Source organism: Leucoraja erinacea, chromosome 30, assembly GCF_028641065.1.
Source record: "Leucoraja erinacea ecotype New England chromosome 30, Leri_hhj_1, whole genome shotgun sequence".
Classification (NCBI taxonomy): Eukaryota; Metazoa; Chordata; class Chondrichthyes; order Rajiformes; family Rajidae; genus Leucoraja; species Leucoraja erinaceus.
The window spans coordinates 24,952,155-24,965,152 of record NC_073406.1 but is presented as its reverse complement, the minus strand read 5'-3'; the positions used below and the strand labels follow the sequence as shown (position 1 = coordinate 24,965,152).

The 12,998-nt window shown below is 45.1% G+C and overlaps 1 protein-coding gene across 1 annotated transcript in view; it reads left to right on the top strand.

The window, feature by feature from the left end:
- mmel1 (membrane metallo-endopeptidase-like 1) overlaps positions 1 to 12,998 on the top strand; it is a 121,047-nt gene that overhangs the window by 26,291 nt on the left and 81,758 nt on the right. Inside the window, exons 3-5 of the mRNA XM_055659689.1 lie at positions 6,982 to 7,041; positions 8,833 to 8,994; positions 11,110 to 11,190. Coding sequence (XP_055515664.1) covers positions 6,982 to 7,041; positions 8,833 to 8,994; positions 11,110 to 11,190 — 303 coding nt within the window. The remainder of the gene's footprint in view (positions 1 to 6,981; positions 7,042 to 8,832; positions 8,995 to 11,109; positions 11,191 to 12,998) is intronic.

Here is a 12,998-nt window from a genome sequence, read left to right as displayed (position 1 = left end):
GGTTGCGAGATAATGAGAGGTGTGAAAAGTGCAGAGGAAGGGATATAAGTGGAAGGGAGGGGAAGAGTGACAGGATAGTTGGAGGAAATTGGTGCACTTGAGACACATGGAAGAGGGGCGGTGGGGACCATTCAATGTTCATACCGTTGAGTTGTACCTACCCAAGCGGAATATGCGGTCAAGTTCCCTTGTTCATGTGTGGCCTCACACTGGTAATGGAGTAGGCCCAGATCAGAAAGGTCAATGTGGGAATGGGAAGAGGAGTTGGCAACCGGGAGATCCAGCAGGTCTAGTCAGACTGAGCGCCAGTGAGCGCCGAAAGGTGCCGAGTCTGTGCTTGGTCTCGCTGACATAAAGGAGGCCACATCGAGAACATTGAACGCAATATCTGAGGTTAGGGGACGTGAACCTGAACAGGCTGTCTGGGTCCCTGGACAAAGTCGAGGGAGAAGGTATAGGGACAGGTGTTGCATCTCCTGTGGTTGCAGGAGAAAGTACCTGAAGAAGGGCATGAGTGAACCAATGAGTTGCAGAGGGGGCGGTCTCTGTGGACAGGGGTGGGGATGGGAAGATGTGAATGATGGTGGAATGACATTGGCGGTGACGGAAACGTTGGAGAATGATATGTTGGATATGGACGCTGGAGGAATGACCCAAGGAACTCTGACCACCAAGGCCTGGTGGGTCTCCTGGGTACCTACCATTTCGTCTCCCTTTTCCTTTCCCATTCTGACCTTTCTGTCCTGGGCTTCTTTCACTGCTACAGTGAGGCCAGACGCAAACTGGCAGAATGGCATCTCATGTTCGACATAGGTAGCTTATGACTTAACGGCAAGAACATGGAATTCTCCACTAACCCACCTACAGCACCCCCACCTGTTTTACTCCCCGCGCTTTTCACTGTGCCCCACGTGGATACGCTCCAATTTCTCCCAACATCCATCCCATATGGTCTTCCACCTATATCCCTTCCTCCGGATTCCCATTTTTTATCTCTTCTCTCCTTATACGGATAGATAGATTCTTGATTAGCACAGGCGCAGAGGTTATGGGGAGATATCAGGAGAATGGGGTTAGGAGGGAGAGATAGATCAGCCATGGTGGAGTGGACTTGATGGGCCAAATGGCTTAATTCTGCTCCTATCACTTATGATCTTATCTCACATCCTCAGTCTTCCCATCGCTGATCTATGTCTACCCATTTGCCAATCAAAAGCCCTTTCACCAGTATCCACCTATCACTTGCCTGACTTAGTTCCCCCCCCCCCCCCACCCCACCTCTCTTCCAGTTTTCTGCCAACTATAATCAGTCTGAAGAAGAGTCCCATCCCAAAATGTGGCGTATCCATGTTTTCCAGACATGCTGCCTGACCCGCTGAGTTACTCTAAAATAAAAGTAGTGGGGCAGTAGTGGGGTGGCACGATGGCGCAGCGGTAGAGTTGCTGCCTTACAGCGATTACAGTGGCAGATATCCGGTTTTGATCCCGTCTACTGGTGCTGGCTGGACGGAGTTTGTATGTTTTCTCCGAGATCTTTGTTTTCCTCACACACTCCAAAGACGTACAGGTTTGTAGGTTCACAAAAATGCTGCAGAAACTCAGCGGGTGCAGCAGTATCTATGGAGCAAAGGAAATAGGCAACGTTTCGGGCCGAAACCCGTTGAGTTTCTCCAGCATTTTTGTGAACCTTAGATTTTCCAGCATCTGCAGTTCCTTCTTAAACAATAGGTTTGTAGGTTAATTGGCTTGGTATAAATGTAAATTGTCCCCAGTGTGTGTAGGACAGTGTTAGTGTGCAGGGGTCGCTGGTCGGTGGGCTGAAGGGGCCTGTTTCCACGTTGTTTCTCTAAACTAAATTAAACTAAACTAAACTAGTATGGTTCTGGTGACTGGTTCTATCATTGATATATTGGAGGTCAATGCAACGAAGTACAGAGAAAACTGTTTCATGCTTCATTAACTTTGGTGTCATCATGAGTAATGACACATTAGATATTTTTCTCTCCCATATATCCGCTGGTGTAGCATATCATGCATTAGTGAAAACAATGAATCATATCATCAATCATGTCTAATACTATTGTTTTTGTGACAATTTTATTATCCTCGAATAAACTTTTCTAATAGAATAGTTTGGTCTTCGTCCTTTAGATGACATGCAATACATTTTTAATGTTTATAGATAATGCTTTCACAAATGGTTCTCGTGGTCTTCTTGGCAGCATGTAATCCTCATCAAACTCATGTTAAAGAGTGAACAGGTCCCTTATCTGACTTGCCTAATGTCAATGGTGGACAAAAATGCTGGAGAAACTCAGCGAGTGAGGCAGCATCTATGGAGCGAAGGAAATAGGTGACCCTTCTTCAGCCTAATGGTTGAATGGTTCAATGTTGCTTTTATTGTTACATGGGCAAAATGATAACTCGGTGAAATTCTTTTTCATCCAAACAGTCCAGTAGAGTATTGCATTAGCCCCGATCCTCGATCAGCAAGTGCGCAGAAAGAGACTGCTGGGCCCATGCTTCAAAGTCCACCCTCTAGTCCTTGTGGCTGTTTCAGGCAAGTCCCAGGCTGTTGTGGGGCCTACAGTGGTTGCCTTCCATGGACGCCACGTCCCTCTCCTCGCCCGTCCACTTTTGTTCCCGGGGGGGTGGGAGCCTCCCGCAGCCGACCTCGAGGGCGTGATACTCCACTTCCCTCCTCTCTCCTACCGGCCTCGCTCCTCGTCCGTCATGCCGATCGTCACCAGCTCCATTCTCTGGTCTTCGGGTGATGCGCAGGGGTCGGCACGGCAGCTTCCCCCTCCCAGGCCAGTGGTCTGCCTGCTCCAACGAGCTGAGCACTTGCTCAGTGGCTTCCTCCCGCATGACGTGATCTGCCCGGTCACGGAGGACCAGCTCGGCGCGCTCCCCCTGAAGCCACAATCCGCCAGGTCTTGAGATCAGTTGCATTTGGCATGTCAACAAGTAAGTGTCGGAATAATTGACACCAGACATGAGTGAATATCTTCAGCATGCCTATCACGAGTTGGAGAAATGTTGCCTCAATTTTCTTCTCAATTTCTGGAAATATTTTGAGATAAGTGTTAATATAAATTCTATGGGCAGCATTTGACCTTGGGGAACACCCACACACAGGAGATGATTTATAAATTCAGGGCCAGAACATCTGCCACTGCGACTTGGATATTTTAACATGGAATTAAGTAACGTGGAATTAAACTGGAATCAGTTCGACCCTGAAACACTCGGCAGAAATAGCATCTGGTTCACAAACATCCTGAAGGAAAGGAAGGCTGCGGACATTGGTCAGTGGGCCCGGATCCACAGCAACATGGTTAAGATTTAGCTGCCCTCTACAGTAGCTGAGAAACCCACTTGGTTATACCAAATTGCCTTAAAAATAATACAGCTGGTCTACCTGAACTCAGTTGAGGCACTGCCCTCAGACAGGACAGGAGAATGTACCACATCTCACAATCAGCTGGGGGTGTGATTGAATTAGGAAACCTGAGTTACACATCAGACAAACTTGTACTTCTCATTATCCAGAATCCTTCCTAGTGATCACACGATAAATTTTATTCCTCCACCCAACAGAGCCACCAGAAGTGATCCTTGCACAACACCTGACTTGGAAAGAAACAAAGTTCTGGAGTAACTCAGTGAAGGGCCTGTCCCACGAGCATGCGACTCCATGCGGCAAGCGCGACCTAACGTGGTCGCTTGATCCATATGACATCGCGCAGGGCTCTGAAAAACTGACCGTATTCAAAAATTCCACGTGGCAATGGCCTGCCAGCCCGCAGCCGCCTCGACGCCGTATGCAGCGTCTTGACGCTGTACGTCACACGTGAACATCCCGCGGACTTCGCTCGAACTTCACATCACTCACTGAACCTCCCCGCAGCCTCCGCTTCCAGTTTGGTCGCGCTAGCGGCATGCAGGTCGCATGCTCGTGGGACAGGCTCTTGGCCCATATCCCTCTAAACCTCAGGCAGCATCTCTGGAGAAAATGAATAGGTCGGGTCAGACTGAAGAAGGACTGCAATCGGAAATGTCATCTACTCTTTTTCTCCAGAAGTGCTGCATGACCTGTTGAGTTACTCCAGCATTTAGTGTCTAACCCAACTTTGAAATGGGGCAATTCATTCTTCATCACTGAGTTTAGAATCTTAGAACTTCCTACCTAATGTAACCGTGAGAGTATCTTCAGCTTAATGATTGGAGCGGGCAAGGCTTGTAAAATATTGGCACTCCCAGTGATGCCCACCTCTCATGAGATCATTGTTTCAAAAATCAGAGAACCTTTGATATTAGACGGACAAGGTAGGGCCAGAAATAATTCAAAAACCGTTTCTAATGAGTATCTTCAGCTAGTTAAAATGATTTAAATAAAAGAATGGGCAATGGAATTTTGTACAAGATATCAGTAGGGGTCTAGGCCAGTGATGCCCACGTGGGGCGTACGCCCATGAGGGGCAATTGTTTTTATAAAATCAGCGCGACTGAGGAGGTCTGGGTCCAAATTTTCGATTTTTTTTTTTTTGGATTTTCCATCAGGTAAACATATGTAGTTTATGTTTCAGATGTTATTTTGAGTAAATAATTTTTTGGGGGTAAAAAAGGTCTTTATTGTGTAGTTATTACATAATCACTGCGCCATTGCTCTTCATGCAAGTCGCACGAAGCGCGCGAGGTCATGGGAGAACCTTATTTATTGAATTGGATTTAGAAATGCGATTCAAAGAGCTTTTGCTAAGTTACCCTTATAATATCTATTTCCTCTGTTTTCTCTCAAGGGAAAGCAAGGGGGGGGCATCAGGATTTTAGAGGTGATTAGGTGGGGCATGGCCCCAAAAAGGTTGGGAACCACTGGTCTAGGCTTATAGTTGAGCAGTATATCTAAGGGTAAAAAATGTGGGAACAATTTTTGGATACAGTTTCTGCTAAAAACAAAACCCAAATTAAATTGTTAAGAAGGAACTGCAGATGCTGGAAAGTCGAAGGTAGACAAAAATGCTGGAGAAACTCAGCGGGTGAGGCAGCATCTATGGAGCGAAGGAAATAGGCAACGTTTCGGCCTGAAACGTTGCCTATTTCCTTCGCTCCATAGATGCTGCCTCATGCGCTGAGTTTCTCCAGCATTTTTGTCTACCCAAATTAAATGGGTTGTCCAATTTTCCCGACTCACTTGCAAGAGAAAGAAGTGTTATGTTAGTTTTCTACTGGCCACTTTGGTTTTAATGACCTGGAAACCGGGACAGGTTTGGGAATTGGAGAAGGCTGCAGATAATTAAATAAAACCTAACCGTTGAAAATGTTGGAATAAGAATTCATACAATGCTTAGGATGAGGGAGCACCGTCCTGTATGGTATAAATGCCCAGCCTGCAGCTGTCTGTTTTTTCATCTCTTTTTTTAATTTTTAGTAAATAAAGTGTTTTTGTTCTGGAGTTCTAGTCTTTTTTATGTGGGGGGTGGGAAGGGGGAAACTACCTTTCAGGATCCCTACCTGTTCGGGGAGGCAGCTTTTCTCCGAGCGGCACCGTCGACCCGTCCTCACAGCCTACCAGCGGGCCTGGAGCGGCGTTTCCTGAGGGGACCGCCCAGAACCTCGGCTTCGGCAGTGGCACAGCGCTGGAGCGCTATTGCGGAGCACATTGGGCGATGCCTTGTCCGGGTCGCCGCGCTGGAGCTCCGGTGAGCTGAAGACCAGCGATGAAACATCGCGGAGCTGCGGGTCTGTGGAGCGGCCAGCTGCGGGCGGCGGCGCTGATCTTTAACATCGGGGGCATGGGATCTTGCGACGAAATCGCCAGTGGTGGAGCTCCATCCGATGCGGCCTTGATCGCTTTGGAAGCCGCGGTCTCGAGTAAGGAGGCGGCCGTTCCAGGTGTCCCATGCCGCTGAGAAGATTCTCCCGACGTCGGAGCACGATCACCCGGTGAGAACGGCCTGGAACACCGGGCCTCCATAGCGGTGACTGCAGAGGCCTCACTAGGCCTGACCATGGGTGGACATGGGGATGGGACTCGAGTTAGTGCCTTCCCTCATAGGGGGATGTTTGTTATGTTAAAGTTCTTTATTATTGTCATGTTTGTATTTTTTTTTATGTGCTGCATTGGCAACAAGCATTTCACTACACCTAGGTGTATGTGACCAATAAAGAAACCTTTGAACCTTTGAACCTTTGAACATATATACTGATGTTCAGAAGAGGTAACTAGAGATCGTTCAGAGGAATAGTGTTCAGATTAGTGTTGATAAAATAAAAGAGAACTTAAGCGTCACTTCCTCCAATTTTCTCGATGCTTTTCACAGCTAATAAAGTACTTTGTAAAAATAATTATTTTGTGCGAAATAATTTCACGAGAGTAATGCTGACAAATAAAGTGAAATTAATGACCGATATGGAGGATTAGTTTAGTTTAGTTTAGAAATACACCATGGAACCTGGTCCTCTGGCCCAGCGAGTCTTCACCAACCAGCGTACTCTCCGCACACTAGCACTAACCTACACACATTAGAGACAATTTAGAATTTTCCCAAGCCAATGAGTCTACAAACTTGTACATCTTTGGAGTGTGGGAGGTAACCGGAGCACCCTGAGAAAACCCACACAGTCACAGGGAGAACGTACAAATGTCACACCTGTAGTCAGGATTGAAGCTGGGTCTCTGGCACTGTTAGACAGCAACTCTACCGCTGCACCACCGTGCCACCATGGTTTTGAGAAATTGAGAAACAGTGTAACTACTGTTGCATAATTGAATTGACAATAAAGTTTACTTTGAACTTTGAGAAGATAAAACCTTCTCGCTGTCCTTCCAATATCTGTTGTGCCATAGAGGGCAGAGGAGAGTGCAGTGGAGGTGGTGCATGGAATGTGGTCCTATATTGTATCATTCTCTGTGCATATTGTTTTTCAACAGAATGGATGCTACACATTTCTGACTGTTATTCCTCTCTCTGTCCTCAGACAAGCAGTTCCCCAGCAGCGTGGACAAAGTGTGCATGACCGCGGGCTGTGTGGCAGCTGGTGAGTGTTTTGTAATAACGTCATCCCTATTACTTACCGAATAGTGAAAGGCCTGGATACAGAGGATGTTTTCACTAGTGGGAGAGTCCAGGACCAGAGGTCACAGCCTCAAAATTAAAGGACATTTCTTTAGGAAGGTGATGAGGAGGAATTTATTTCATCAGAGGGTGGTGTATCTGTGGAATTCATTGCCACAGAAGGCCGTCGATGGATATTTTTAAGGCAGAGATAGATTCTTGATTAGTATGGGTGACAGGGGTTATGGAGAGAAGGCAGGAGAATGGGATTAAGAAGGAGAGAGATACATCAGCCATGAATGAATAGCGGAGTAGGCTTGATGGGCTGAATAGCCTTAATCTGCTCCTGTCATTTATGAACTTGTGAATTCAAATTCCATTCAGTGCGAATTGCAATGGAAATGAATCATTGATAATAATGGATTAATTTCCTTGCGATTAATAATTATAATGGAAAGGTAAACCACAAATGATGATCTGAGACCACATTTCCATTAAGCTTAATCATTGTGGAAAATATTCAGGGAAATGATAACGGTACACCATCCGTGGTATGTTAGCATTCATAGCAAAAGGATTTGAGTATAAGAGCAGGGAGGTTCTACTGCAGTTGTACAGGGTCTTGGTGAGACCACACCTGGAGTATTGCATACAGTTTTCTGAGGAAAGACATTCTTGCCATAGATGGAGTACAGAGAAGGTTCACCAGACTGATTCCTGGGATGTCAGGACTTTCATATGAAGAAAGACTGGATAGACTTGACTTGTACTCACTAGAATTTAGAAGATTGAGGGGGGATCTTATAGAAACTTACAAAATTCTTAAGGGGTTGGATAGGCTAGATGCAGGAAGATTGTTCCCGATGTTGGGGAAGTCCAGAACAAGGGGTCACAGTTTAAGGATAAGGGGGAAGTATTTTAGGACCGAGATGAGAAAATCATTTTTTACACAGAGAGTGGTGAATCTGTGGAATTCTCTGCCACAGAAGGTAGTTGAGGTCAGTTAATTGGCTATATTTAAGAGGGAGTTAGATGTGGCCCTTGTGGCTAAAGGGATCAGGGGGTATGGAGAGAAGGCAGGTATGGAAACTGAGTTGGATGATCAGCCATGATCATATTGAATGGCTCGAAGGGCCGAATGGCCTACTCCTGCACCTATTTTCTATGTTTCTATGTTTCTATTCATGGTGCACACTAGGATTCACTTTTTATTCTAAAGTAATGTTCTAAGCTTATCTTCCAAATACAAATGTTGAAATTTTCTTTTGCTGATAATCTGGTTAAGACCCATCACCCAAACCAACCTCCCTTCCAATGACTTCATCTACACTTCACGCTGCCTCGACAAGGCCACCAGCATAATCAAGTAACAGTCTCACCGCGGACACTCCCTCCTCTCCCCTTTATTATCGGACAAGAAATACATAAGTTTGAAAACCACACCTTCAAATTCAGGGACAGTTTCTTCCGAGCTGTCATTAGGCAGGTCCTGGCCTTTGAGCTTTCTCATTGCAAACATTTGAACTATCTTTAATCGTACTTTATCTTGCACTAAACCTTATACCCTTTATCCTTTATCTATGCACTGCAGTTTGATTGTAATCGTGTGTAGTCTTTTCTTTGACTGGATAGCACGCAAACAAAAGCTTTTCACTGTACCTCGCTGTACCACGTGACAATAATGAACTAAACTAATTCAAAAGAGATGTCAAACCGAGGGCACAAGAGTCCTAGTATTATGGAGAGTGTGTAATAGTATATTTTTGTTTTTAAGCTGCAAGGCTGATCCAGAATATGGATCCATCTGTTTCACCATGTGAAGATTTTTACAAATATGCCTGTGGAGGGTGGCTGAACAGGCACATCATACCCGAAACCAGCTCCAGATACAGTATATTTGATATTCTGAGAGATGAGCTGGAAATCATCCTCAAAGGTAAAGATCAGAATGGTTGTATTTAAGTCAAGAATGTTTAAATGTCATATGTACCAACAATGAAACAATGAAATTCTAACTTGCAGCAGCACAACTGGCCTGTGAACGTAATACACACAGATAATATATAATAAACAATATACGATGTACAGTGGCGGCGCCTAACGGCAGCGGCTCGACTACAGTCGTCTGTCTTTTTTTATTTTTGTCTTGTTAAATGTATGTCTTGAGTTAGTTTTTATTTATTTTTTTAGCTGTGTATATGTGGGGGGTGGTGGGGGGGCTGTGGGGGAAACCGTTTTAAATCTCTTCCCTGTGCGGAGACCCGACTATTCCCTGTCGGGTCTCGGATGTCGTTGGGCCTAACATCGTGGAGCCGGCGGCGACCTCCGGCCGGGACTAACCTGAGGGCTCCAGTTGCAGAGCCTGCGGAACTGACATCGCAGGAGCTGGCCAACTTCGGAGCGGGAAGAGCTGTGGTGGCGTGCGGCTGTGACCCGACTTTTGGAGTTCGGAGGCACCGGCCGCAGACCCGGTGGACGGGAACATCGGGAGCTCGCAGGTCCCTGGTGGGAGACCGCTTTTCCGAGCTCCGCAACGGCGACTTCTCCCGCTGGAATCGCGGGTTTAAGGACATGGAGCCGGGGCCTAACATCGCCCGGCGTGGCTTAAACGGCCTCAGGACTTACCATCGCCCGCCGGGGGCTTTAACATCGGAGCCCCAGTTCGCCTCAACTCTGAAGTTGGACTGCTGGACCACGGGAGAAGGAACAAAGGGAAGAGATAAAGACTTTGCCTTCCATCACAGTGAGGAGATGTTGGAGACTCACTGTGATAGATGTTTATGTAAAACTGTGTTAAGTGTGGGTCTTATTGTTTTGTAATGTAAAAAACCGTAGAAATTATATTTTGTTTAAACCTAGGTTTGAATGACAATAAATTGCATTCTATTCTATACAAAAATGTATAGAATAATTAATAACCCTAATATTAGTGCAAAACAACCACGAAGTCCTCAGTACAACCAAAGATTGTCCGTAGTTCGTAGTTGAGATTAGAGTTGTGTAGTGTTCAAGAGCCTGATGATTGCTGTGAAGAAGCTAGTCTCCAACCTTGTGGTCTAATTAAAAATCCATATTCAAATCAGGCTTGAAAACAGATGTGAGAAAACAAACAGCTGGAAGAACTCGACATGTCAGGCAACATCTGTGAAGGGAAATAGACGGTTGACATTAAAGGTTGATACCCTTCATCTGCCCATGACCTTCCACAGATGCTGCCTGACCTGTTGAGTTCATCCAGTAGTTTGTGTTTTTGCGCCAGACTTCAGCATCTGCAGTCTCTTGTGTCAAGGACACAGGTGTTGACTCTGCTGCTGCATGCTCCCACTTAGTAACTTGAAATATTGGGCAATGCTTGGCAAGGGGAGTAATGGACAGGAGTACAGTGTTAACTGTGCAGCTTTATCAACTGACCCTACCCAATGGGAAAGTGACGGGATTAGATTCTCAGCCCATTTTAATCTTGCCTTCCCCATCTCTGTTTTCAGGTTGGTGTGCGATCAGGCTGCTCCAAACCTGTCAGTTTATTCCAGTGGATAATAGAATAATTACGCTCCAATTTTTTCCATTTTATATCGATGCATAATTTACACAAAGATGTTCCTTGTAGAATTAAACTGTGTTTCCTTGTATGTAAATGTATCCAGTAAATAGTTTCCATGCGTTTCACAATACACAATACAATTTTCTTCAGATCTTCTCATTCTGATGAGCACAAGGAGATATCCAGTGCCAAAATCATGCGTAAGCCTGCAACAGCATGTAATTCTGCATGAAAATCATTGCAAATTAACACAAATGTTTCAATTGCACAGAAAGGGCTTACTGCGCGAATCTTAACTTGTGAGCTTTCACTTATTCTACCATATTAACTGCAGCAGAATGCAATTCATTCCCAATTACTACAGTTAAAAGCAATTTTAATTTTGATTTGTGAGATGCAGGCCTGGAATCGGAATCCGTGTCATAAGGTCATTTTCTTGCAGCTGAATAGATTGTTTATTTGAATAGTTGTATTAAACTTGGCTCCAATTTTACTTCTTTCACATTCAAGGTGTCTTGGAGAGACCGGATGATGGAGATCGTGATGCTTTTAAGAAAGCCAAACAACTGTATAAATCCTGTATCAATGACAGTAAGTTCAAATACTTATCATCATGTTTTCCCATGGTGAGTATAGACACAAATTGCTGGAGTAATGCAGCGGGTCAGGCAATATCTCTGGAGACATGGAATAGTTTAGTTTAGTGATACAGCACAGACACAGGACCTTTGGGCCACCGAGTCCGCACCGACCAGCGATCCCTGCACATTAACATTATCCTACACACTGGGGACAATTTACATTTATACCTACAAACCTGTAGTCTAGATAGGGGACCTGGTATCAGGTCAAAACCCTTCTTCAGACCAAAACCTTCTTCAGACCAAATGTCCGATGTGACACTTACATATGGAGTCACTCAATTTCTTTTGGATATTAGCCTCAGGTAAGGATTCTCACCTCTGACTAAGAAGATTTCAAGGTTTCAAGGTCAGTTTATTGTACCAATTATGACATGGAAGCTGGTGAGCTCAGGGGAGGGAGTTTAGCCAGGCCTTTGACAACACATTGTTGGTTGGTTCAGAATGTGAGAACACATGGAATCCAAGCTGAGCTAGCAAGTTGGGATACAACATTAGCTTGGTGGTTAGAGGCAGAGGGTGCTTCTGGAGGGTTGGTGGCCTGTGATCACTGGGATCGCTGCCTCATCGTTTGGCATGTATATGAATGATTTGGATACGAGTCAAGTTCGCATGGTTAGTTGATGTGCAGGCGACCCCAATATTGGAAGTATAGTGGACGGTGATAAAAGATGGATATGGTTACAACAAGGTTACATCAAGTGGGAAAATGGGCAAGGATGGATTTAATTTGGACAAATGGGAAGTGATGCATTTTATTAAGTTAAACCACATGAGGACATGCACGGTGAATGGCAGGGCCCACAGGAATATTGCTGAATAGGGAAACCTTTGGATACAAGTACAAGTCCCTAAAAATTGGAGCACAGGTAGAATGGGTGGCGAGAATACACATGAATTGTCACTAGCCTAACGATCTTTTGCTATGATAGGTTGCTGTCCCGATCATCAAATAATAGAATAGAATTCCTTTTATTATCATTCAAATATCTTGGTTTGAACGAAATTGCATTCTCTACAGTCTTAACAATTACAAAAAGACCCAAGACCCACACTTAACAAACTTTATACAAATACCATTCTACTCTTTGAGCCAAACCTTCACATTTTTGGGTAAACATAGTAGTTTAGTGTTATTGTAACTGAACAAACCTACTTCTAAAGATAGACACAAAGTGCTGGAGTAACTCAGCGGGTCTGGCTGCATCGCCGGAGAAAAAGTGTGGGTGACATTTCGAGTCGGGACCCCTCTTCAGACCAAAAGTATAAGGGACGGAACTGGAGGTCAGAAAAGGCTAGAACAAAGCAGGGCCGGCAACAGATGACCAAGGAAGGGTGGAGCCCATAATGGCCCATTGCTAGCTGGGGTAGAGGTGATAACGATGGGATACAGGGATGTGAACAGTGGAACTAGTAGGATGACGAGGATGGGGGAGGCAGGAGAGAGCAAGTTCAGGGGTTACTTCAAATTAGAGCAATCAACTTTCATACCATTGAGTTATAAGCTGCCCAAGGAAATATGAGGTGTTCCTTCAACATGCATGTGGCTGCACTCTCCATCACACAGTGTATTGCCTTTTAAATCACTGCCTTTATTCAAAACTCATTCCACAGTCTCATCTCCGAAACCCTATACCAGCTCCATATCCCCTCCATCAACCTTATACTTCTCAAATTCTACATCCCTCTCTTGCCCTCTGGAATCTTTGGTCAATGTTCCTGTAGACCCATGTGTTTCCCACCAAGACCTTCCAGCAT